The sequence below is a fragment of the Daldinia caldariorum genome (genome assembly GCF_022478825.1).
Source record: "Daldinia caldariorum strain CBS 122874 unplaced genomic scaffold F4812scaffold_27, whole genome shotgun sequence".
Lineage (NCBI taxonomy): Eukaryota > Fungi > Ascomycota > Sordariomycetes > Xylariales > Hypoxylaceae > Daldinia > Daldinia caldariorum.
The window spans coordinates 137,905-161,283 of NW_025953063.1; the positions used below are offsets into that span (position 1 = coordinate 137,905).

At 48.3% G+C, this 23,379-nt stretch overlaps 9 protein-coding genes across 9 annotated transcripts in view; 7 read left to right on the forward strand and 2 right to left on the reverse strand.

The window, feature by feature from the left end:
* The window catches only part of F4812DRAFT_246496 (Phophatidylserine decarboxylase-domain-containing protein), a 2,094-nt gene extending 1,168 nt beyond the window's left edge, over positions 1-926 (forward strand). The window contains exon 5 of the mRNA XM_047930689.1: positions 177-926. Within this exon, the coding sequence (XP_047785720.1) occupies positions 177-880 (704 nt within the window). The 3' untranslated portion in view covers positions 881-926. The remainder of the gene's footprint in view (positions 1-176) is intronic.
* Positions 927-1,016: 90 nt separating this feature from the next.
* On the reverse strand, positions 1,017-2,778 carry F4812DRAFT_453562 (carbohydrate-binding module family 1; the record flags this gene model as incomplete). Its single annotated transcript, XM_047936502.1, has 5 exons — positions 1,017-1,702; positions 1,763-2,016; positions 2,074-2,248; positions 2,374-2,621; positions 2,675-2,778. The coding sequence occupies 5 exons, from the start codon at positions 2,776-2,778 to the stop codon at positions 1,017-1,019; spliced, it is 1,467 nt and encodes a 488-aa protein (XP_047785721.1).
* A 1,263-nt stretch (positions 2,779-4,041) lies between these two features.
* On the forward strand, positions 4,042-5,444 carry F4812DRAFT_453563 (Mu homology domain-containing protein; the record flags this gene model as incomplete). The annotated part of the gene is made up of 2 exons (XM_047936503.1): positions 4,042-4,378; positions 4,471-5,444. The coding sequence occupies 2 exons, from the start codon at positions 4,042-4,044 to the stop codon at positions 5,442-5,444; spliced, it is 1,311 nt and encodes a 436-aa protein (XP_047785722.1).
* Positions 5,445-5,853: 409 nt separating this feature from the next.
* On the forward strand, positions 5,854-7,329 carry F4812DRAFT_246532 (cyanamide hydratase). Its single transcript, XM_047930690.1, has 2 exons — positions 5,854-6,426; positions 6,495-7,329. The coding sequence occupies exons 1-2, from the start codon at positions 6,189-6,191 to the stop codon at positions 7,007-7,009; spliced, it is 753 nt and encodes a 250-aa protein (XP_047785723.1). The 5' UTR covers positions 5,854-6,188; the 3' UTR covers positions 7,010-7,329.
* Positions 7,330-8,822: 1,493 nt separating this feature from the next.
* Positions 8,823-11,869, forward strand: F4812DRAFT_446833 (heat shock protein 90). The gene is made up of 3 exons (XM_047935683.1): positions 8,823-9,228; positions 9,381-9,670; positions 9,732-11,869. The coding sequence occupies exons 2-3, from the start codon at positions 9,413-9,415 to the stop codon at positions 11,583-11,585; spliced, it is 2,112 nt and encodes a 703-aa protein (XP_047785724.1). The 5' UTR covers positions 8,823-9,228; positions 9,381-9,412; the 3' UTR covers positions 11,586-11,869.
* A 349-nt stretch (positions 11,870-12,218) lies between these two features.
* Positions 12,219-13,810, reverse strand: F4812DRAFT_446843 (uncharacterized protein). The gene is made up of 2 exons (XM_047935684.1): positions 13,306-13,810; positions 12,219-13,223 (listed from the first exon to the last, which is right to left on the reverse strand). Exons 1-2 carry the CDS (start codon positions 13,667-13,669, stop codon positions 12,289-12,291), a joined length of 1,299 nt encoding a protein of 432 aa, XP_047785725.1. The 5' UTR covers positions 13,670-13,810; the 3' UTR covers positions 12,219-12,288.
* Positions 13,811-13,973: 163 nt separating this feature from the next.
* F4812DRAFT_446849 (Clp protease-domain-containing protein) lies at positions 13,974-15,717 on the forward strand. The gene is made up of 6 exons (XM_047935685.1): positions 13,974-14,240; positions 14,297-14,315; positions 14,378-14,403; positions 14,506-15,134; positions 15,186-15,500; positions 15,556-15,717. The coding sequence occupies exons 1-4, from the start codon at positions 14,100-14,102 to the stop codon at positions 15,070-15,072; spliced, it is 753 nt and encodes a 250-aa protein (XP_047785726.1). The 5' UTR covers positions 13,974-14,099; the 3' UTR covers positions 15,073-15,134; positions 15,186-15,500; positions 15,556-15,717.
* A 1,079-nt stretch (positions 15,718-16,796) lies between these two features.
* F4812DRAFT_246631 (uncharacterized protein) lies at positions 16,797-19,239 on the forward strand. The gene is made up of 2 exons (XM_047930691.1): positions 16,797-17,492; positions 17,552-19,239. The coding sequence occupies exons 1-2, from the start codon at positions 17,122-17,124 to the stop codon at positions 18,894-18,896; spliced, it is 1,716 nt and encodes a 571-aa protein (XP_047785727.1). The 5' UTR covers positions 16,797-17,121; the 3' UTR covers positions 18,897-19,239.
* Positions 19,240-19,430: 191 nt separating this feature from the next.
* F4812DRAFT_446854 (uncharacterized protein) lies at positions 19,431-23,254 on the forward strand. Its single transcript, XM_047935687.1, has 5 exons — positions 19,431-20,490; positions 20,547-21,281; positions 21,330-22,168; positions 22,234-22,502; positions 22,621-23,254. The coding sequence occupies exons 1-5, from the start codon at positions 19,672-19,674 to the stop codon at positions 23,034-23,036; spliced, it is 3,078 nt and encodes a 1,025-aa protein (XP_047785728.1). The 5' UTR covers positions 19,431-19,671; the 3' UTR covers positions 23,037-23,254.
* The last annotated feature ends 125 nt before the right edge of the window (positions 23,255-23,379 follow it).

Here is a 23,379-nt window from a genome sequence, read left to right on the forward strand (position 1 = left end):
CTGGTTCGTGGGATTGTTAGTGTGCGCCCCCCCGGCCCCGCATTTCTTTTCCATTTTTTTGGTTGTTTTTCCCCCCGGCCTGGTTTTATTTTTCCTTTTCCCCCCCCCCCCCCCCCCCCCCCTTTTTTTTTTTTTTTTTTTTTTTGTCAAGTATTATAGCTCTAACATTCGACCAGACTTCTTCACGCGGCCGCTCCGCGAAACCGCGCGCCCCGTGGCCTCGCCCGACGACGACGACGTGGTCGCCAACGCGTGCGAGTCGAAAGTGTACAACGTGGCGCGGGGCGCCCAGCTGCGCGACCGCTTCTGGATCAAGAGCCAGCCGTACTCGGTGCTCGACATGCTGGGGCACGACCCGCTGGCGGCGCAGTTCGACGGCGCGACCGTGTACCAGGCCTTCCTGTCCGCGCTGTCGTACCACCGCTGGCACGCGCCTGTCTCGGGCCGCATCGTGCGCGCCTTCGTCAGGGACGGCACCTACTTCAGCGAGCCGCTGTTCGAGGGGCCCGCGGGCGGGTACGCCGGGGGCGAGCACGGCTCGCGGGAGCCCGGGGATATCGACACGCGCGGAATTAGCGTCGCCCAGGGGTATCTTACGGCGCTGGCGACGCGTGCCGTTATTTTCATCCAGGCGGATAATCCTGTGATTGGGTTGATGGCTTTTGTAGGCGTGGGCATGGACGAGGTGAGCACGTGCGAGATCACGGTTGGTCAGGGACAGCATGTGCGGAAGGGAGACCAGCTTGGTATGTTCCACTTCGGCGGCTCGTCCCACTGTCTGCTATTCCGTGCTGGTGTGCCTATTGGTGGGTTCCCAAGCCCGGGGCGGGAGGAGAATGTACCCGTGCGAGGCCAAGTCGCCGTTGTCAAGCGAAAGTAAAAATCGAAATATTAGACCTGGTAATTAAGGCCTAGGGAACATGTGAGGATATTAAGAAACACTTCCATAGGACGAAAGAGTAGGTAATTATTATTAACTATGCTCTATTTCTAATAGGTCTCGGGGATCTCACCTTTCACTGGAAAGGAGGATTGGCATTCTTGTACAGCTGTTCGAAGTACGCCTCGAACCACGTACCCGCCTCGGGAGCAGGCTGCAGCGCATCCGACAGTCCGCAGTGGTAATCGTACCTTTTGGAGCTCTGGTCGCTTGTCCCATCACATTCGCCACCTGGCTTAACCCACACGAAGGCGTCTAGAAGATCGCTGCCCGTATTGGCTGACGGGCGCTCACCAAAACCAGTTCCAATAGCGTTGCACCAGTGACCCCATTCTTGCTGCCCAGTAGGCTGCTTGCCGCTGCGACCAGTGTCTGTGATAAAGTGAGCGTCCCATCCGGCCTCCTTGAGTAGAGGAGCCATAGCGTTGACATAGCGAGACTCGTCGCAGTTGGCATTGCCCTGGGTGTACGATGGGCAAGTGCTGATCTTCCAAGCGTTGTAGTTAGCCACATTTGTAGCAAGACCACGCAGCGCCTTGGGAGATCCGGTGTCCTTGTATAGTTGAGCATACAACTTAGCGGCGGGTGTCAGGTTTGCAGGCCATCCTAGCCAACCAGCATGACCTGCATCCAAGTACATAGCGACGTTAGGCAAGTTAAGTTTCTCGATTGCGTATTTGGTGCATTCCATGTAGGCCTGCTGAGCATTGGAGCACTTTGCCACATTCAAGTTTGTGATCATGTTGGCCAATGAGTCAGGCTCTATTCACGCAGTTAGTATGGAGGCAAAACGAGATGACAGGTAGGTGCCAATAGACAAACCTATAACTAGAAGCAGTCGAACGTCGGAGTAAGTATTGGCTAGATCGGCAATGGCGTCGATATATGCCTTGTATTTCTCGACACCACCATCAGCAAGGGAATACTCGCCATTTGACGCCGCCGCCGCACAGTCACGCTCGGGTAAATCATAGACAACGAATATTCCAGCATTAGGGGGGTTAGCACCAGCCTTATTGGCCGCACGAATGTCAGCCAAAGTTTTCGCCATCAGATCAACTTTATCTCGGGTATCTCTATATTCCATGTTAGATGGTTCTACCGATGAGGCCATCAAGCTGGTCTTCACTTACATCCACATAAAGCTAGGCACTTTCGCAACGGCCGCTACGCCAGCTCCTAAAGTAGGAACTGCATATGCGGAAACTTCTGAAGCGTAGTATGAGTTTGTCCACATCTGGACATCAGCGAACGGGTTCCCTGACCATCCTGCTGTACCACTTCCAACAGGAGCAGAAGTGGTAGGAACTATTTTATAATAATTAGCAGTTAGCAAAACTTCTTCACTTCCAGGATCAAATTTTGGTCGAACAATAACGAACAAACAACTATAGAGAGCAGCCCAGGAAAGGGTTAAAGTTATGTTGACTAACCCTTAGTTGTGGTACTTGCAGTCGTAGTTGTTGGCTTTGTGGTCGTAGTCTTTACAGTGGAGGAAGTTGATGTAGAACGAGCGGTCGTAGTCTGCACAGTGGAGGAAGTTGATGTAGGACGAGTGGTCGTGCTAGTAGTTGTGGTAGCGGCAGGCAAGCATTGGTAGTAATAATCGTTTGACTTGTTGCACGTGCTTCCACTAACACAGCATGTAGGTCCTGTCCACCCTTGACCACCACATTGTCCCCTTATGAAGATGTTAGTTAACATGTTTATGAAAAGAAGTTTTTGAATTCATACCAAACTGAGGCACAAGCCGCTTGACGCTCTTCAACTACATTTTCGAAAGGAACCGCCAGAGCAACAGAGCTCAAAGCGGCAACAAGAAGCTTCTTTGAAGACATGTTGATTTGACTTGACTTATCCTTGAAGATGAAGTGACAAGTTGTGAGCGTGCTGTAGTAGAACAGCTCATCCACGAATCTGAGCAGTGACTCTTTATATCATAATTGAAGCTCCCTTAGACCTTGGATCTTTCGGATAGACGGGAACGCACACATCATGAGCTTGACCGCAGAATCCCCTCGGATCACCCCACAAAGAAGTGATCCTTTTTCGGGAGCCACTTGAACTTGGTCTAGCTACGGTGGAGTATATCACTGAGGCGGGAACGCGGTTCACAATTCCGTGTAATGGTCATACATAGCTTCAGCGCGAAAAGAAGTGGACTTTAAGTCAAATAATCATAGGTGACCCAATTTTGGGAAAGCACCAACATAGCTTCCATGGCGATTGGAGACGACGATATCTCTTATGATCATGGAATGCTAAAGACTATTAGTTTCTCTTCAAAGCAAACTCTGCCAATTGGAAGAGAGTATAGTTAGAAGTTCCACATAATAAAGTCTAAGATGTTGGAATAGATCTAGCCTCGTTCAGTAATAATCTCGGAGTGTGTATTTGGACAAGCCAGAATAGGCAACTCATAACTGGAGAGGGTCGGATTAAATGTGGTCGTCTTCCATAACTAACGTTGATAACCACCACTCTGCTCAAGTCTAGGCCTTGGGCGCCAGTGGGATAGACTAGGATAGACTTCGGAATCCAGAACCTATGCAGAGTTGAACCCGGTTGTGGGAATTCCATGTGATACCTGAGGCTGTATTTGAGAAGTTAGAGTGAAGCTAAGAAAAAGAAGTTGAGTGGGTTAGAGATACGTAGGTACAAGGTGGGTAGTATAACATAGGGAAAAGGTAGTGGATATATGGCATATGCACCTCAAAGATAGAACTCCAGCTAGACCCAAGGGCCCACAAAAAACATCCCATTCTAGGTACCTTAGGTAAGAACATTGAAACGTTTCTATTAGTTCAGTTAGGTTAGGTACATGTAGGCAGGTTCACCACGGCCCCGGGGCTTACCTGTAACACCCCTTTATCGTCTGTGGCTAGTGTACCTAATTTGATTGGTTCCAATGCGTTTAAACACGCTGATAACCAAACGCCATTGCTAATGTTCAACCCCGTCGCGGCGTCATTGTATTCCAGCTTCCAGCATTCCCAATTTCAACTTAATTAATTTAGTTTGAACAACTAATAAAAAAAACCGACAACTCGTCATACCCTCCCTTTTCCCCTTGCCGAGGGTTAAGTCGAGAGGTCGGCAAGATGCTTTCCGGCATCCTCATATTCAATCAGAAGGGTGAGAACCTCATCTTTCGCGCATTTCGGAACGACTGCCGCCCTCGTCTCGCCGATGTATTTCGAATCCAAGTCATATCCAATCCTCAAGTCCGCTCGCCTATCCTTACTCTTGGAAGCACCACCTTCAGCCACGTTAAGCATGAAAACATCTATTTAGTTGCTATCACCAAGAGCAATGCCAATGCTGCTCTGGTGTTCGAGTTCCTCTACCGGCTGATCCAGCTTGGTAGAGGCTACTTTGGCAAGTTCGACGAGGAGGCCGTCAAGAACAATTTCGTACTTGTTTACGAGCTGCTAGACGGTAAGCTCTTACTATATTCCTTGCTATCTCTATCCTATGTCATTCCTTTTTTTTAAAAAAAAATTTATCTAATCAATACCTTGTTTTTCTAGAGATCATCGACTTCGGATACCCTCAAAACACCGAGACAGACACCTTAAAGATGTACATCACCACCGAAGGTGTCAAGTCGGAACGCGCACCCGAAGATTCCGCCAAGATTACCATGCAAGCAACTGGCGCCCTATCGTGGAGGAAGGCCGATGTTAAGTACAGAAAGAATGAGGCTTTCGTCGACGTGATAGAGGATGTCAATCTTCTGATGTCAGCAACAGGCACTGTCCTTCGTGCCGATGTTACCGGCCAGATTATCATGCGCGCCTATCTCTCGGGAACCCCTGAGTGCAAGTTCGGACTCAACGACCGTCTCCTATTAGACCACGACGGCCTCCAATCGCTACCGAGCGGCAACAAACTTGGAACCAAAGCCACAAAAGCAGCCGCTGGAAGTGTTACCCTAGAAGATTGCCAATTCCATCAATGCGTAAAGCTAGGAAAGTTTGACGCCGACCGAATTATCTCCTTCATCCCTCCCGATGGAGAGTTCGAGCTTATGCGATATCGAGCGACCGAGAACGTCAATCTACCCTTCAAGGTGCACGCCATCGTTAATGAAGTTGGCAAGACCAAAGTAGAGTATAGCATTGGCGTTAAGGCGAATTTTGGAAGCAAGCTATTTGCTACCAACGTCGTTGTTCGTATTCCGACTCCGTTAAACACGGCTCGCATCACCGAGCGTTGCACTCAGGGGAAAGCTAAGTACGAGCCGAGCGAAAATAACATCGTCTGGAAGATAGGCCGTTTTACCGGTCAGAGTGAATTTGTCTTAAGTGCCGAGGCGGAGCTCACGAGCATGACGAACCAGAAGGCCTGGTCGCGTCCGCCTCTCAGCCTAAACTTCAGTCTTCTGATGTTCACTAGCTCGGGTCTCTTGGTGCGATACTTGAAGGTGTTTGAGAAGAGCAACTACTCAAGTGTGAAATGGGTCAGATACATGACAAGAGCAGGGTCCTACGAAATCCGGTAAGTCTTCCTTCGACTCTTCCCTTCTTCTCCTTGGTCCTCGACATAAATTTGCTAATCGTCATCGCAGGTTCTGATCGTGATGCGGCAGACGGAAAAAGTCGGTCCCCATATGCGCCAGAAAAATGCAATACGGCGTTTTTCGCTTTGCGGCGATATCCTATCTTAGATGCCAACGCAAACCGGTTACGGCCAATTTCTCCAACAAATACCCCGAAATATCAGCGAAGTTGGAGTATGCTGTACTCTCCTGTGGAAGGGACTTTTGTAGACACTGTCGATTCGAGGAATCGACACGAAGTCTTATACTAAATCCATTCACGAAGAATATCCCGACTGAGGATTAATAGCCACCGGAGATGTCAAAGCAGCAATCTTGCTAACTGTGTACTTGTAGCTCCGTAGCACGGCTAGGTAAACCTTGATCTATACCAGACTTATGGTAAAGGCGAGGGTAGGAGGGGTTTATGTAGAAGACTAGCAGAGGACTATAATCCCGCGGAATTGCAGTCATAATGAATGATACCAACCTAATTATACATGATCAAAGCCCGAGCAAGAGATATAATTCGACGCAGGTTGTCTCTTACTAAAATCTGACAAATACGGTTTATAAGAATAATTAGATTTATACTCCGTCATCGATGCCATGCATCATATAAAAGGGGATGGATGCCCGCGTATCAATGGAATATCAAACTCGAGCATATCAGATTGCAACTTCAAAGGCCATTAAACACTAAAAATCATGTCTTCCACGCCAGCAGCAACAGCAGACGATATTGCCCAGCACGGTTGGAGCGCTTTTCCAGTTGATGGAAATGCCATTCTCAAAGGAAAGCCTTATCTTCACAAACCTTCGCCCCTAACGGTGAAGGATATCCCTTTTCCCTCCGAGGATGCTATCGTATGGAAGATTCAAGAGTATGCCAAGAAGCATCTTATTGAACAAACCTACAATCATTCAATGCGCGTTTATCACTGGGGTAAGGCACTCATAATTAGCAATCACATGCGAAATCCCTTTTAAAGTTCAAATTAACCGAACGTCCAGGTTATTCCATCCTCAAGGACCAGTTCCCCGAGCAATTCGGCAAGCTATCGCTGTCGACCTGGGCGTTGACGTGCCTCCTCCACGACATAGGCACCACACACGAGAACTTGCGAACAACACTGCTGTCGTTCGAATTCTACGGGGGGATCCTAGCGCTGAACCTAACCAAGGACCTTGGTGCACCCCCGGCCCAGGCCGAAGCCGTAGCCGAGGCGATTATCCGCCACCAGGACCTAGGTGCGGTCGGCAAGATCACGTTCCTGGGCCAGCTGATCCAGCTGGCGACCATCTACGACAACATGGGCATCAACCCGCAGATCGTCGACCCGGTCACCAGGGACGACGTGAACAGGGCGTACCCGCGCAAGGGCTGGAGCGGCTGCTTCTCGAAGACGATTAGGGAGGAGATTGGGCTGAAGCCCTGGGCTCATACGACGCACCTCGGGGAGGAGGATTTCCCCGAGGGGGTGAAGAATAACGAGCTTATGAAGCCGTATGATGGTTGGGGTTTGTAGGATGAAGTATTTGGAGTGAGTACCCAGTGGGAATTTTTGCAATTGGAATACTCGTTTAGGGGTTGGGCAGTAGGTGGCTGTTGGAGAGGCGTGATGAGGAGGTGGTGTGATATGAGTAGCACATACCTTAGTTGCTATGGCAATGAACAGCAGAGATTATGATCCGTTTACCTGTTGGAAATAGTGAAGTAATTTCCCGTCCAGTGATCCAGCTATTATCATCTAGTAGTGTAAAGTGAACATTATAAAATAAGGTAGTCAAAGCTGATTCGTTTTTAAGACTGGTGGTCCTATACTGTATATGTATCTCGCAGCTACTTACCGTATAGGCACCCGCTGCCTATTATCTTAACGGTTATCTCTTCCAAGAATACTTCGTCAGAAACACTTTCCCGATCTGCACGACAGCGCCATCTGGCCGGTTTGTATTCTCTTGAAGTAGGTATAATAGTAAACCTCCTCAAGAAGTTAATAACAACTATCACGTAACATGAATCTTCAAATTCATGTCATCGTGTCTGTTAGAAATATTACTATGCATCATACTATACATCATCACGTATTATAGAGTAGTCAACCGGACCCACATCGAGACACCCTTTTCTCACTGAAAACCATCGGCTTCACCTGGGTAATTATTCTTAGAGCAGCTTTTATTTTTGAAGTTCAAAAATTTGATACAAAAGCAATATGGAGCTTTTTTTTTTAAAAAAAAAAAGAAGAAGAAGAAAGAAGAAGAAAGAAGAAGAAAGAAGAAGAAAGAAGAAAAAAGAAAAAAAAAAGAAAGGAATAAAAAACAGAACAATAAAAATAACTCGTGGTTATGGACTTACATTGTTTCATGCCATTTTGACCTTCTAGTTGGTTCTTTTGTTCACAACAAGCTCTATCATGTTGCCAAGCTTTAGAATGAGCCTCAGCTTCAAACTCAGTGGAGTACACCGATGATTTACCGCAACAACCTTCGTCTGGGGGTCAGCCTTATTACCTCATCAGGCAAGTGGGGGACGTGGGAAGAATGTCTGATTGCCTCCACGAGGGTGGATTATCGGTTGCCCTCGAACAAGGGCATAGAAGCTTCTACTAGACTTCATTGCCTTAGATACCCCTAGCTAGGTATGTACTCTGTTCTATAAGTGTATATACCTCTAGGTACCTAGGTGATAGTAGGTATGCTATGATGTTCATAATACATAGATGATTTCTTTCGATTTTGACTGCTTAAGTTACATGAGAATCTCGTACTGCTGGTATAATGTTGGAAGATTGATTGATGTGAATGTGGTAGGAACTTGAAATCAAATTCTGCACATGCTTGGGGGGTTGTCCGGTAGCTGCTAGGTACCTTAGCTACCCAGCTACCTTACCTACCTTAGGTAAGGTAAGGTCTAGGTAGGTAATCTTATCGGCCTGCAATCTTCAGGGTCCAAATGGCAAATGCCTTAGGTCCATATCTAGGTACAGGTACCTGGACAACCAGGCAGCTACGGCACAGTGCGGGCGAAATATGCTAGGCTGACTGGTCTTTCACCTTCCAGAAATTTGGAGAAGCTGCAGGCACCGACTGAAAAGAGATGGAAGGCTCGAGATGTTTAGGAACCCGGGCTGGCACGCAGGTGTCCTGGCTGGCGTAGATGCATTCGTCCAATCAGGGGCCCACAGTAGTTGCCCTGGAGAATGTCTTAGCCAATCAGAAAGCTAAACGCCGTTGGTTAGCACCAAGTTTGCCATAGAATTCAATAGAAACCATAGTGGGGCCGTGCACCGAAAGAAAAGAGCTCTGAAGAACATTTCTAGCAGCGGACTGCGGTTTCGTGAACAATACTTCTTTCCCTTTCCCTCCTCAACTTTCTTCTCAATTTTTTTTCTTTCCTCAGATCAATCCATTCTTCTTCCATCTTCATCTCTACAAGGAGAGACCGTTAGATTTTCTCTTGTGATACCCCTAAACCGCTCCCACTATCTCAATCAATCTCATCACCTTTTTGGTAAGTTCTCAAACCCCGCGCTGTCACTCGAAACATAACCCCCCACCTCTATATATCATCAGCCTCGTGCTTTGCCTACCAACTTGATACCGCTTCATACCACGTAAAATCTTGGTGCTTCCTATTTCTCAATTGCCTATCGAAAGAGTCATAGCAATAGAAACGTCTGTTTGGAGATTTATCCATTTTTTTTACTGAAAAAAATATCCATCAGACGCGCTGTGACACTTCGTACGAAACTCTTATTCACCCCGCCGTCATCATCCCCCCCATCATACCCCTCCCCTCCTCTTAACGCTCCATACCACTTCCCCATAATAAGAACCCTTGCCAATATCCCCATTTCTTTTTTCCTTCGACGCAAGCTGACCAACTCGTTCTAGACTCCTTATTTCCTACCAACCTCTCAAACAAGATGGCTGAGACTTTCGAGTTTCAGGCTGAGATTTCTCAGCTTCTGTCTCTCATCATCAACACAGTCTACTCCAACAAGGAGATCTTCTTACGAGAATTAATCTCAAACGCCTCCGATGCCCTCGACAAGATCCGCTATGAGGCCCTGTCGGACCCGAGCAAGCTCGACTCCAACAAGGATCTCCGCATCGACATCATCCCTGACAAGGAGAACAAGACGTTGACCATCCGTGATACCGGTATTGGTATGACGAAGGCTGTAAGTTACCTACTTAGCAAGTCTACGATTCCAAATAGCTGTTTACTAACTTCGGTTCTAGGACCTCGTCAACAACTTGGGTACTATTGCCCGATCAGGCACCAAGCAGTTTATGGAGGCCTTAACTGCCGGTGCTGACGTCTCCATGATCGGTCAATTCGGTGTCGGTTTCTACTCCGCATACCTTGTGGCTGACCGAGTCACCGTCGTCTCCAAGCACAACGATGACGAGCAGTACATCTGGGAGTCGTCGGCCGGCGGTACCTTCAGTGTCAAGCCTGACACCGAGGGTGAGCCCCTGGGCCGTGGTACTAAGCTGATCCTCCACTTGAAGGATGAGCAGACTGAGTACCTCAACGAGAGCAAGATCAAGGAGGTCATCAAGAAGCACTCCGAGTTCATCTCGTACCCCATCTACCTTCACGTCAAGAAGGAGGTTGAGAAGGAGGTCCCTGATGAGGAGGCTGAAGAGACCAAGGAGGTTGAAGAGGATGACGACAAGAAGCCCAAGATTGAGGAAGTCGATGATGAGGATGAGGAGAAAGAGAAGAAGAAGAAGGTCAAGAAGGTCAAGGAGATTACTGTTGAAGAGGAAGAACTCAACAAGCAGAAGCCTATCTGGACCCGAAACCCCCAGGACATCAGCCAGGAGGAGTATGCTGCCTTCTACAAGTCCCTGTCCAACGACTGGGAGGACCACTTGGCCGTCAAGCACTTCTCTGTTGAAGGTCAGCTTGAATTCCGAGCTATCTTGTTCGTGCCCAAGCGTGCTCCTTTCGATCTCTTCGAGACCAAGAAGACCAAGAACAACATCAAGTTGTATGTCCGTCGCGTCTTCATTACCGATGATGCCACTGATCTCATCCCCGAGTGGTTGAGTTTCATCAAGGGTGTTGTCGACTCTGAGGATCTTCCCCTGAACTTGTCTCGTGAGACCTTACAACAGAACAAGATCATGAAGGTCATCAAGAAGAACATTGTCAAGAAGGCACTCGAGCTGTTCACTGAGATTGCTGAGGATAAGGAGCAATTCGACAAGTTCTACAGCGCTTTCTCTAAGAACTTGAAGCTTGGCATTCACGAAGACTCGCAGAACCGACAGACTCTTGCCAAGCTTTTGCGCTTCCACTCCACCAAGTCTGGTGATGAGTTGACTTCTCTGTCCGACTATGTTACTCGCATGCCCCCTCACCAGAAGAACATCTACTACATCACCGGCGAATCGATCAAGGCTGTGTCCAAGTCTCCCTTCTTGGACGCTCTCAAGGAGAAGAACTTCGAGGTTCTCTTCCTCGTTGACCCGATTGATGAGTACGCCATGACTCAGCTAAAGGAGTTTGAAGGCAAGAAGTTGGTTGATATCACCAAGGACTTCGAGCTTGAGGAGACTGAGGAGGAGAAGAAGGCCCGTGAGGCTGAAGAGAAGGAGTACGAGGGCCTTGCTAAGGCCTTGAAGAACATTCTCGGCGACAAGGTTGAGAAGGTCGTCGTGTCTCACAAGCTGGTTGGTGCTCCTTGCGCCATTCGAACTGGTCAGTTTGGCTGGTCTGCCAACATGGAGCGTATCATGAAGGCTCAGGCTCTACGTGACACCTCTATGAGCAGCTACATGAGCTCCAAGAAGACTTTCGAGATCTCCCCCAAGTCTCCCATCATCAAGGAGCTCAAGAAGAAGGTGGAGACCGACGGCGAGAACGACAAGACTGTCAAGTCCATTGTTCAGCTCCTGTACGAGACCTCCCTGCTCGTCTCCGGCTTTACCATTGAGGAGCCTGCCGGCTTTGCGGAGCGCATCCACAAGCTGGTGTCCCTGGGCTTGAACCTCGATGATGAAGCTGAGGTCGAGGAGGCGCCAGCTACTGCTGACACTGCCGCCGCCGAGACCGGCGACAGCGCTATGGAAGAGGTTGACTAAATGCATTAAACGGCAGGAAAGGAAACGGGAATCGCAAAAGTTCTTCGGAGTTGGATGGTTTCGGGCTTCTATTTCCGGTGACGTTGTGTTTTAGGCATTTTTTTCTCACAATAATTTCACATGCCTCCGAGTCGCGGGGCCAAGATAATTTCTAGCAGGGTTTAGATATTGCTAGTTGGTTGTTGCATTCCGGATGCTTATGTACTTTATGCCCTTATGAAAGACAGTGGTCGGTTAATCCGTAGTTAGATGAAATGGATTATTCATGAAATTCAATACTTCAAGTTTACAATGTTCGAGATCAGCTGAGTGATAGACATGGTAGTATCATGGTATCGACTAACGTAGTAACACAGGTTCACTACTAGGTGGACACCTAGAATTATGATCTTAGGTCGTGATGCACACCAGAAAGAAAATGGGGTTGAAAGGAGAGGGGAAAAAAAAATCTTTTTCTAACCTTGATACGACGCGATCTAGTGAATCGAAGTTTCTGGCGTTATATTCCAGAACAAGCCTTAAGGTAACTAACTACCTAGGTAGGATTTAATAACCGTAAAACATACTATTAGATGCTAATATTCCTTTGGAGTTAAAACAACTGATTTCGCATACGGCCCAGTACGGGAATCATTTCAGGTTGAATTATTTTATTTCTATTTCTTCTTTTATATATTATAGTTTCTAGATAGACTATAAATACCTATGATAGATTCTCGGAGTCGGCTAGGTAGCCCTGCAACTTCCAAAGCTTCAGCTGAAGGTCGGTTGTTCGGCGCCCAGCGAGCATGAAAATGGAACCGTCGCTTAGGGCCCGGGCCTCCTCTCTGAGACGCTCAGCTCGCTCGGACCCCAGGAGCATGGGCATGTTGTGCACGGCGACGGATGTGACGTACGTCGTGCCCTGGATATCCGTCTTCTCGACGCCGAACGTGGCGAAGGGGCCGGGTCCGCGGCGAGTCCGACCCGACTGGGCGTCTTCGTGCGGCTCGCCGAACCAGAGGATGGCCCCGTTGTATTTGTACCGCACGTCGTCCCAGCCGTAGCATTTCACGATGTAGTACCTCTTATCGTTCGCGCATAGCCTCGAGAGGTACAAGAGGTCGTCCACGATCTTCTCCCGCATCATGTCCAAGATGACGCTGTCCATGTCCTTGCGCCAGACAACTCGGCCCGCGACGGACTTGTACCGCTGGCTGGCCCCCGCCATGCGCTTCGGGGCTGCCTCGAAACCTGTCCCTTTGGTGCCGAGGGCGGCGATAAGTTCCCGTCTTGCTAGACAGTAAATGCCGGGGCCTCGTAATCTACTTTCGTCTATCGAAGGAGCGGTAGCGGTAGCGTTTGCGGTAGCGGGGGCCGGTTGTTGAGGACCCTCCGGCGGCGCAGATTCTACATCTCTGTCCTTTTCCGCCTCTTCTAGCTTTGCCTCTTCTCGCTCCGCCGCATCCATCGATTCCGCTATACCCTCTGCCTCCGCCCCTTCCTCGGCAGGATCGTCGTCGGGTATCAGGCTGCGCGGAATGAACCAGGGGGCACCGGTTTCGGGGTGGGCGACGATGGTGAAGTCTTGGAGAAGAGCCCTGGGCACGCGCGTGCGCGTTATGGAACACAATCGCAGATTCGACGCCAGAGCTTTGGCTGTACAGCATAAGAACGTTAGCATTTGAGAGCGGCGATAATAGGTAAAGTGGGTAGGTAGATCGGTGCGCGGCCGCCATACCGAAGGGGTTGGCCCGGAGTTGGCGCTCGACCGAGTTCTGAGGCTTTCCGGGCTTCGCCTTGGGAACGTGGTGGCGGTTGACGGCTTCCCAGTAGGTAGGGTCCATGACGGGCGACAGCGGCAGGTCTCCGGCGACCGTTTCTACGGTCTTCGTCTCGGGACGGATTTTGAAGACATCCTCGCGATCGCTTGCAAGTTGCCGCCCACGGCCGTACTGCTGCTGCTGCTGCTGCTGCTGCCGCTGAGCTCGATCGTCAGCGAAGTGCCGACGACCGAACCGCGGGGCAATTATCGTCGTTGTAAATTGGCTGGGTCTGGCACTGGCATTAGCACCGTGCTGCCGCAGTGCTTTACATAGTCTCATAACATTGGCCGTGGCGGAGGAAACGGAGTGTGAAGGGTGTAGGTCGGGGAAGGTTTTCTTTTTTCTTTTTTCTTTTTTCTCTCTAAAAAAGTGAAGAATTAAGCTTAAGAATAAATCGATGTTAGTGAATACCTAGCATATGCAAAAGTATGCAGATGTACAAAGATGTCATGCCTGTGCAAACTTTAAAATTGAGCTTATCAGCTTATCGACCTAGATCCTAAGGCCCATTAAGTAATCGTATACATATTATATAGAAGTACCTAAAGTCCGCGGGGCGCCATAGCTCCAATTGACGATTCCGAGCCTCTCATAAAAAAAAAAGCTGTGCTTCCGATAATCAAATTCTTAAGACAAGACATATTAAAAAAAGTTTATTTCAACGGCAACTATCAAAAGCATCTAGGTACCTGGTCTTTTAATTCACAACATGAATTGCCAGCGGTTCCTTCGGCAGGCGGCGACGAGAACGACAGGGTTCGGCACTCGTCGCTTTTCACAATTCTTCCCTCCGAGTCCTGCCCAAGCTCCTCGAGGAGCTATTCCCTTACCGTATATCACAGAAGTTACTGTAAGAAAAGTCAATGGGAAATACATAAATTTGGGACCTAATAGCTGACTGAGCAGTCTGGCGGTTGGAGAACATGTTAGTAGACTTCGAGCTTTGTTAGTGTCGAAGCCGAGCTTTTACTGATGGAAATATCTTAGACGATATCTTCTCTAAGCTGTTACAAGTATGTACGATACGCCGTCTATCCCTCAACTGTTTGCTTTTCTCTTCTTCTCTTCTCACTTTTTTTTTTTCAAAAAAAAAGTTTACTGAACCGACAAGCTAGGAACGAATTATATGCCTAAACGGGGCTATAGATGACATGGTATCGGCTTCGGTAGTGGCCCAACTACTGTGGTTGGAGTCTGACAATCCAGATAAGCCAATTACCATGTACATTGACTCACCTGGCGGCTCTGTCACAGCCGGGTTATCTATTTACGATACCATGACTTATATCCGTTCACCGGTATCGACGGTGTGTCTAGGGCAGGCGGCTTCTATGGGCTCGTTGCTGCTTACGGGAGGTGAGAAGGGAAAAAGATTTGCCCTGCCGCACAGCAGCATCATGATCCACCAACCTTTAGGCGGCACACAGGGCCCCGCCAGCGACATTTTGATTTATGCAAACCAGATACAGCGCACGCGTCAACAGGTCAACGAAGTTTACCGTAAGCATCTAAATGCGGCGTTTGATCATGAGAAGTATAGTCTCAAAGATGTGGAGGATATGATGGAACGCGACAAGTACCTGACGGCTCAAGAAGCGAAAGACATGGGCATCGTGGACGAGATTCTCACGAGAAGAGATGAGAAAAAGGCCGAGAAAAAAGAGGATAATAACGGCACATGAGAAATATCCACTAAATTCAAGACCCGCCATGATTGATCAATAGATTACCTTAGGTACCTAAGGTAGATTATTTATTTTTTATTTATTTTCCACTGTTGTTGACGAGTCCATAGTACGAATCCGAGACCCCTCCGCTACCTACTAAGAAACACCGGGAAAAGATCGGAAATGGCATTTAGAGCGGACAAGTACGAAGTAGAAGTTAGAACTAGTTAACCTAAGGAAACTCCCCCTGGTTTCTTTCACATGCCGGCAATTCTGAACCGCTTGGGTATCGCCCTACGGAAGCAGTAGTGAAAACTGACCCTCACGATTACTACCTAACCTAACATAGTACGATAGGTTAGGTGCTTAGAGATTACTTACTTACTGTGTCAGCGGGTTCGCAGACATGGTGCCATATTCTCATACACCAATTACACATTTAAGTACTGTACTAACCATGCACCCAGGGAAATGAATGCACGTGCTAAACTCATCTAGACGTCCGGGATATGTGTACCCTGATCTTCGGAACGATAACTTCTAAGCCATGTGGCCCGCTTCCATACATACGACACTACGCAACCGCACCGCAGACGTACATAAACGCATGTGTACATTGATATCCCCCTGTGTCGTGCCCGTGTGTCGTGCGTACTTAGTACTACCTACCTAGGTAGGTACATATGTCCATGTGGTAATATCCAAGGGGGAGCTGACAGCCGCCGCCTTGCCTACAACACCGGGGAATGGATCTGTGATCATCTCCCTTTTATACAGGTATGTAAGGTGGCGCTTATGTAAATCGTTCGTACCAGTTGGCTGTTCGACGATAGGTTCAAATACGACCGGCAGTCTATTGATTAAGCTTATAGAAAGCGAGCGGGAGTGGCTTGAGAACTACACCTTATGGGCCCGCGATCCGCGGCAAATGAAGGATACAATTATGATCAGAAGTTAGTCAAGCCAGCGCTAAAGATGAGTGTGGCGGGTCTAAGTGGGGAGGGAATTAGAAATGATAGTCCTAACGGCCGAGTTGCTAACCAAAATGAAGTTGCTAAGAGGTAAGCAAGGGCCATAACAGGGCAAGGTGCTAGTTGAAATTATTTTACCCACGATACGCCCCGACACAGTCCCAACCCCGGCCCTTTGTCTTTTACTCAGTTCCACACTTGGTAGGGCATTCAGTACATTGTACAATAGGTAATAGGTATACGTACCTACATGCCGCTCAGTTTCATCCTGACTTATTCCTTACGCTTCTCCCCTCGTCTGAGACCCTTCCTTCTTCCCCTTTTTCCGTACGGCCTTGGTGGTATACGCTACCCATGGACATCGCCATGGCTGCCACCTTATCTCATTTCTATTGCCGGCAGACGTCGAAACGCGCTTAACGCCAAGGGTTTGAACCTTTAAGACGAATACGGTGTTCGAGGCAACGTCACTCCACCGACTTATACTCTAAGTAGCTGGCCGTCGGTATCTTCCCCCAAGTACACCACGCCAGTCCGGGACCACTTGACTGGGTACAGGATTATTACTACTACGCTATTGTACAATTACCTACGTCAATGCAATAGATCTTCTGATCTTCCACCAGCATCTCTGGACCTCCCAAAAGCATACAACCTACGCAACTTCGATGATTACTTAGTTATTAAATCTTCAAATGGTACCCACTCAATATCAACCCCCCCTTTAGCCCTATGTTGCCAACATGTAGGGCTGATAACCTTTCCATCGTGCTCTATACCTATTACCATCCACTTGGTAATCAGACCATTCCCATTCTTCTACTTTAACCACAAGAATATTATTTAGACTATTATGCGGGGATTCTTTTCTGTGAACTTAGGCAGCTCTTCTATGTCATTTTCCTTTCTAAATCATATCAGCAGCGTTACCCGCCCCTTGACCAAGTTTACCAATCTACCAAGAAACACGATCATTATTACAAGAGGCTGCGACAGCACAGACCAAAGATCTATCGAAACTACAATTTTTAAGCTATAAAAAAAGAGAGAGACCTGCCTTCGGTAGATCAATCTTGCTTACATTAAAGTCAAAATGCATGGCGACTTCACTTTCATGGTTAATAACTATGCCATCGATCCCAATGCCAGCATGATGCTTCCTTATCGCAGTTCTTCGACCCCGATCATGCAGACCCTTTCTCCAGAACTGTCTCCTCCTGCGAGCGATTCTAGCCCTTCTGATTCGAGCAGCGTCTCGAGGTATGACGTCGAGCCTATTAAGCCGACGGCAATGCCTATGCAGACTGTCTTTTCATCGCAGACCGGGGAAGCTCATCCTTCGCAGCAACATTCGGCCCAAGTGTGGGAATCCCACAAAGCCGAAATACGAAGATTGTACCTGGAAGAGAATAAGCCTCTGAAGGAAGTCATGGCAATAATGCGACAGAAGGGATTTCGAGCGACGTGAGCCATCAAACTGTGATCATTTCCTGTAGACTTGCGAGCTAACGACGCCTTGGCAGTGTCAGAATGTATAAATCACGCTTCGACAAGTGGGGGTTTAGTAAAAACAACAGCAAGAAAGACGTTATTGCGATGCTACAGGTCCAACGTCAACGAAGCGCCGTCGGAAAACGCACGGCTTTCCATCGGAACGGAAAGGAGGTGGCTATTGATGCGTACCTTAAAAGAAAAGGCATTTCTCAATACGATCTCGTGGAGCCCGGTATAACTGAAAACCTTCCCGAGAACTTACGATGCCTCACGCCACCTCCCGAAAGCCCCAAGGCCTTGCACTCCCCGGGCAATCTGTCTCTCCAGGAACTCGTCTTACAATGCGCGAGAGATTTGGCCTGGAATTGGTACTGCCCACCGGACACCCCGTTGGTCGCTTGCGCGGCTCACTATCGTGGGGACGAGTTGCGTTGTGCGATCACAGATATTACCAATGCGGATTGGCTTTTCTCTGTTGGGCAGTACGAAAGGGGCGGGGTGATGTGCGAGCAAGGATTCAGGTCTTTACACTTGGTATTCAAAAAGCCGTCGATATATGGATTGCTACATTTGTTAATCACCGTGCTTGATGCCACAAACAAAGGGGTTGTAAAGGAGATTTGGCGGTACCTCTCAGCATACGCGTCTGCCGTCCGACTCGACGGTCCTATGGCGAGACTCTTCCAAGGAATGTGGAAATACCTTAGCACGCATGACTACGAGGAGTTTTGGGAATTCATTTTTGAGTGTACCGAGAAGTTACTCGCGGTCGAAGAACAGCACTCTGGTCTCCCAGCCGATACATTACCAAGGCTTTATCCTATATTGTTCATTCCACGAGCATACCAATACCGGTCCCAACCCTACCGTCGTCTTCAAAGCCGCTGCGACTTCCAGCGGCTAGTTCAAGGACCCGTGCCAACGGCGATCGAGGAACTGACCGTTTTTCAGGCAACCGAATTGCTTATTCTAGGAAACCAGACACTTTGGCAAGGCGATCGCGTCTTCGAACTTGCTAACACGGTTCTCGAGAATACGAAGGGCATTGCGTACAATACCGAATTCTTTATTTACATTGCGCTAACTTCGCTGGCTCACTACCACAGAAATCAGTTTTTGCTGAAAGAAGATCCCATCGCCAAGGAATCAAACCATCAGTTGTCAGTGCACTACCTTGAACAGATTGTCTCGGTAATGGAGGGTCAATGGGATCCAGACATGGGATACCTTCTGGGCGAATTAGAGCGATTGGAACATTGGTATAGGGAAGCGGGTGACATCGCCAAAGCGGACGCCGCACATATTAGATGGCAAAATGCTCTGGAAGCGATACCGAAGGACTTTGTCAGAGGACAGAAAGGCATATTGCACTAGTATCTGGAACCTCCCTCCCCCTCTCTCCCCCTGAGATGATATTCTACTACCGAGTTGCAACGTTTTGAAAGCCTACGAGGGGAAATGAGTAGGTTAGGTACGCAACTACCTTGTATATGTGTGATTATATTTGTTCTTATGGGATTTGCTTTGGATAGCGTTGGTGTTAGGGATGGGCGACGAACTTCAAAGACGTTGTTAAGTCTCGATCTGAGTCTTGAGCGCCGTTGATGTCGTCTACTTGCTTAGAGTATATGTACTAGTATATGTTAGGTAGGAAATTCAAAAATAAAAGGGCTTGTATACATTTTACGTCGACTTGGATATAACATTCCTCTGGGTTCTATTTGAAGTAAGTTAACTCCAACATATCTTGAGGAATTGAGGGGCAATGAGCTGGACGAATCAGAATGGCTATATGCAGTGCAGTCTACGGATTGCGCCGATGCGCAATAACGCAGTTATGCATATGTAGGCCTCATTTGAGACGTATATATTATACCCCAACCCAATCTATTCACTCTTATTTTATGATTTTTTTTCTAACAATTTTAACCTCTTTCCTGCTTTGGTACATGGGTACCTAGCATTTGTCGCTCCTTTTTCTCTCTTGTTTTGATATCAGGCTGTTGCTTTATTGTTTTCCAGGATCTTACGGAAACTCTCAACACGTTCAACAGCCTAGTCTAGTCTCATCTCATCTCAATTTTCGATAGCAACTAAATGTCAAAAGTGATGGGTATTTGGTATTGTTGTAACCGCGACCACGATCGCCATGGATAATCCAAGCGATCACGATTCGGACGGCTTCCCGTGTGAACACTTAGAAAGCCGTCCATGGTCTGAACATCCGCCACACCTGAACGCCATGAACTTCGGGACAAGCCCAAGCCAAGCGGAACAGACCTATATCGACAAAGAACAGCGCCGCCCCCTGTCTAACAATTCCTCGTCCATCTCTACCCCCCTCCGTACCCAACTCACCAAGGCAATGTGTAGAAGTCTTGACGGTAAATCAAGATCCTTTCTACCAAAAAATTATATCGATACCATCACGCCATGCTTGGTAAAGGAAGAGCTCGCTCTAGCTATGCCAACTCTCTTAGAATCCGTTCTGGACAAGTACACTGCTCAGATCTTGGGTTCCGTTGTGAACGATGCTACCGGTCAGGAGAGAAACCTTCGGCAATCGAACCTCGAATTAAAAGGATTCGAGGCTCGATTGCTGAAAACATTTACTATCCTGATTCTCATCGGCAAAGTTGAAACGGTCCCATCATTTATCGCCAGTGGGTTTGCGGATTCTTTACTTCCAATCGGCCACGCTCGCTCCCAACATGGAAACTCGTGGCGGTGCTTCGACAAGTGGACAATGTCCAGTATCAGAGACTTCATAGAGACTCAATGGGTGGTTCTATCCCCATTTCTCAGCTCCCCGACAACAGATGTCTCTCTATATAATTTCCCCAGGCAAATGATCCTCCCCCTTTTTGATGATAATTCTACTGCCCCGTCCTCCATCAAGCTTGGTGGCTATAGTGCGGTTCGAAAAGTTGGGATCCATCATCAGCATCATAGCTTTGGGGAGAACCAGGTATGCACCGGAAGCCAGCGAACAAATGCACAATATAGTACTAAATGCTTTTCTAGGAAAAACCATACTTCGCTCTGAAAAAACTGCGCTCTCCACATATTGAAGATTTTCAGCGCGAAGTAGCCGCTCTGAGGCCATTTGTAGCCTCACCACATCCTCACGTTGTCAAGCTTTTGGCAGCATTTCGACACGATACCTCCTTCTACCTGCTCTTCCCATGGGCCGAAGGGGGAAGCTTACACTCTTTTTGGAAAGACCACGCAAAACCAACACCCGACATTTCTCTTTCAAGATGGATATCAGAACAAAGTCTTGGAATTGCCACCGCCCTGAGTCAAATTCATCACGGACATCAACCCCGAGGAACAGATCCACACTTTTCAGGACGACATGGAGATATAAAGCCTCCAAACATCCTTCTGTTCTTGGAAAGAGCTCCCAATAAGAATTTCGTCTGGAAACTCAGCGATTTTGGTCTTGGTAGACAAAATCGTCACCCGGAAAAAAGAGACGACCGTCCTATCGGGTTCACGCCTACTTATAGGGCCCCGGAGCTTGATATAAAGGGGACAATCAACAGCGCCTACGATGTTTGGTCGCTTGGATGCGTTTTTCTCGAGCTTCTCACTTGGATGGCATGCGGATGGGAAGGGGTCAGATCTTTCGCCCTCTCTCGAGTGGACGCGGACCAAAAATCTAGTAAAGCGGAAGAAGTAGACGACGGTTTCTTTAGGATCATAAAAAGGCAAGGGGGTTCATTAGATGCACAGCTCAAAACCAGTGTTACTCTTGTAAGTCCTACGGCCACCTATACATTAGGATGTTTACTAACAGTCTAGTGGGTCAACAATCTCGCCGCGGACAAGACATTGAGCCCTCATGTTGCGGATTTCATGAACTTTACGCGCAATGACCTTCTTGATACAAACTGGGAAACAAGAGCTAGCATCTCACGAGTTGTCGAGAACCTCCAATGTCTCCGGCAGCGATGCCTAGAGGATCCAACATACACAGTGGCCATTCCACGGCCCCGGAAACCACCGTGGTCACCCCGAAAGCTCATAAGCCTTCACCAAAGCAACTCTTCAATATTGAAAAGTCAGACTCTACCAACCAACCTCAATATGAATCAATTACCAAGTTCCAACGGACCGAATTCCCCGGATTCAATGACAGTGCCCAGTCAGGCTAGTTATTGGAAGGATTTCGATAAACAGTCTTACGACACCAATGATACTGAAATTTTCAATTATGCCCTTGCAAACATGACATCTATGGAGGGTGTGCTGGGTAATCACCAACTGGGCGCACAACCCCATCAACAAACCCGCTCCAAGAGACGGGTATCTCCCGAGAAGAGCATTCTTGGGAATCAGACAAGTCGGAGACGAACAATCGACAACGCGACCGGCTACAGTAAAACAAGTGATGAGCCGAGGAGGAAAAAGGTGCGTAAGAAAGGGGATACAACGACCAAAAATGTTCCCAAGGACAAATCGCCCCAGACTCCGGAGCGAGGTACATTCCAAAAAATCAATTGTGAAGTCGCAGGATCTTCGGAACCTGCGCCAGAGAAGCTATTTGCCTGCCCTTTCTACAAACACAATCCGGAAAGGTATAACACGAAGGCCTGGAAAGCATGTGCCGTACCCGAAGGCCGAACGATATCTAGGTTGAAGTCAGTTGTGGCACTCTACAATTCGCTAATTTCACACTGCACCAGCGGCTAACATATAAATATAGAGAGCATATATACCGTAAACACTTTTCTGATCGCCACCGCTGCAACCGTTGTTCCGTCGAGTTCAACTGTATATCCGACCTCCAGCAACACTGTCGTTCGGAGGTACGCTGCCCAATACAAGATTCACACGTCGATATCGACACCATCGACAACGCGCAGAAACACGAAATGCAGAAGAAGCAGCGTGGGATATCGGAGGAAGAAAAGTGGGAAAATATATACAGGATCATCTTCAGACTGGATCCGACCTGTGAGGTCCCATCACCGTGTAAGTGATCGAAAAAATAAGAATAAAAAATCATTAGGTTCCTCTCTACCTACCTAGAGGTACAGTACCTAGCCAGCTGGCCTGTGATACTAATATACCTTCCCTGCCTCCCATACAGACTGCGACGCACTCGAAGCCAAATCTAGCGCGGGAGGGGACGACCACAACGACTACGGCACCGTCGCCGAGTTCAAGACCTACCTCCATCAGCGCCTAGCCGATGGCGGCGGCCAAGACGCGTCGCAGATCACCACCGCGCTCGCCCTCGTCACGCGCTTCCAGCACGAACGCGCGCAGGACCCCTCCGTCGCGACCACGCTGTCCGAGACCATCCCGCCGCTGACCTTCGACTGCGACCCCGCCCGCGCGTCCGCATCGCGGGACGGGTATCCCACGTCCACCACCCTGGCGACCGCGGACGACAGCCTGCCGTCGGCCGATTTCGACAAGGTCTTCGCGTCGGATGTACTACCTTATAGTTTCTTAGGGACCTTCCAGGTGGAAGAGGAGGACGGGACGCTACCGGGAGGATAGATTAGATAGATAGGGTGAGAGGAAAGCCGCATGTTTTTTGTCTTTCTCTCTGTCTGTCTCTCTTTTTTCCCTTCGGATTTAATCTCCCTTTTTGGTGTGTCAAGATACCCGTTATAGCTGTGTGTGTGTACTGTTGTTTGCGCACGACAGTGGATGGATGGATGGGGGAAAAAGTTACGGGTTTACGTTAAAGGATTGACTTTTGTTTTTTTTTTGGGGGGGGGGGGGGGGGGGGGGTTACCAATGGGAAAAAAATTACAGTATTTTTACAGGTTTTGATAACCTATTTTTTAATTAAAAAATTTTAAATTTTTTTTTATTAGTTTTTATAAAAAAAACGGGT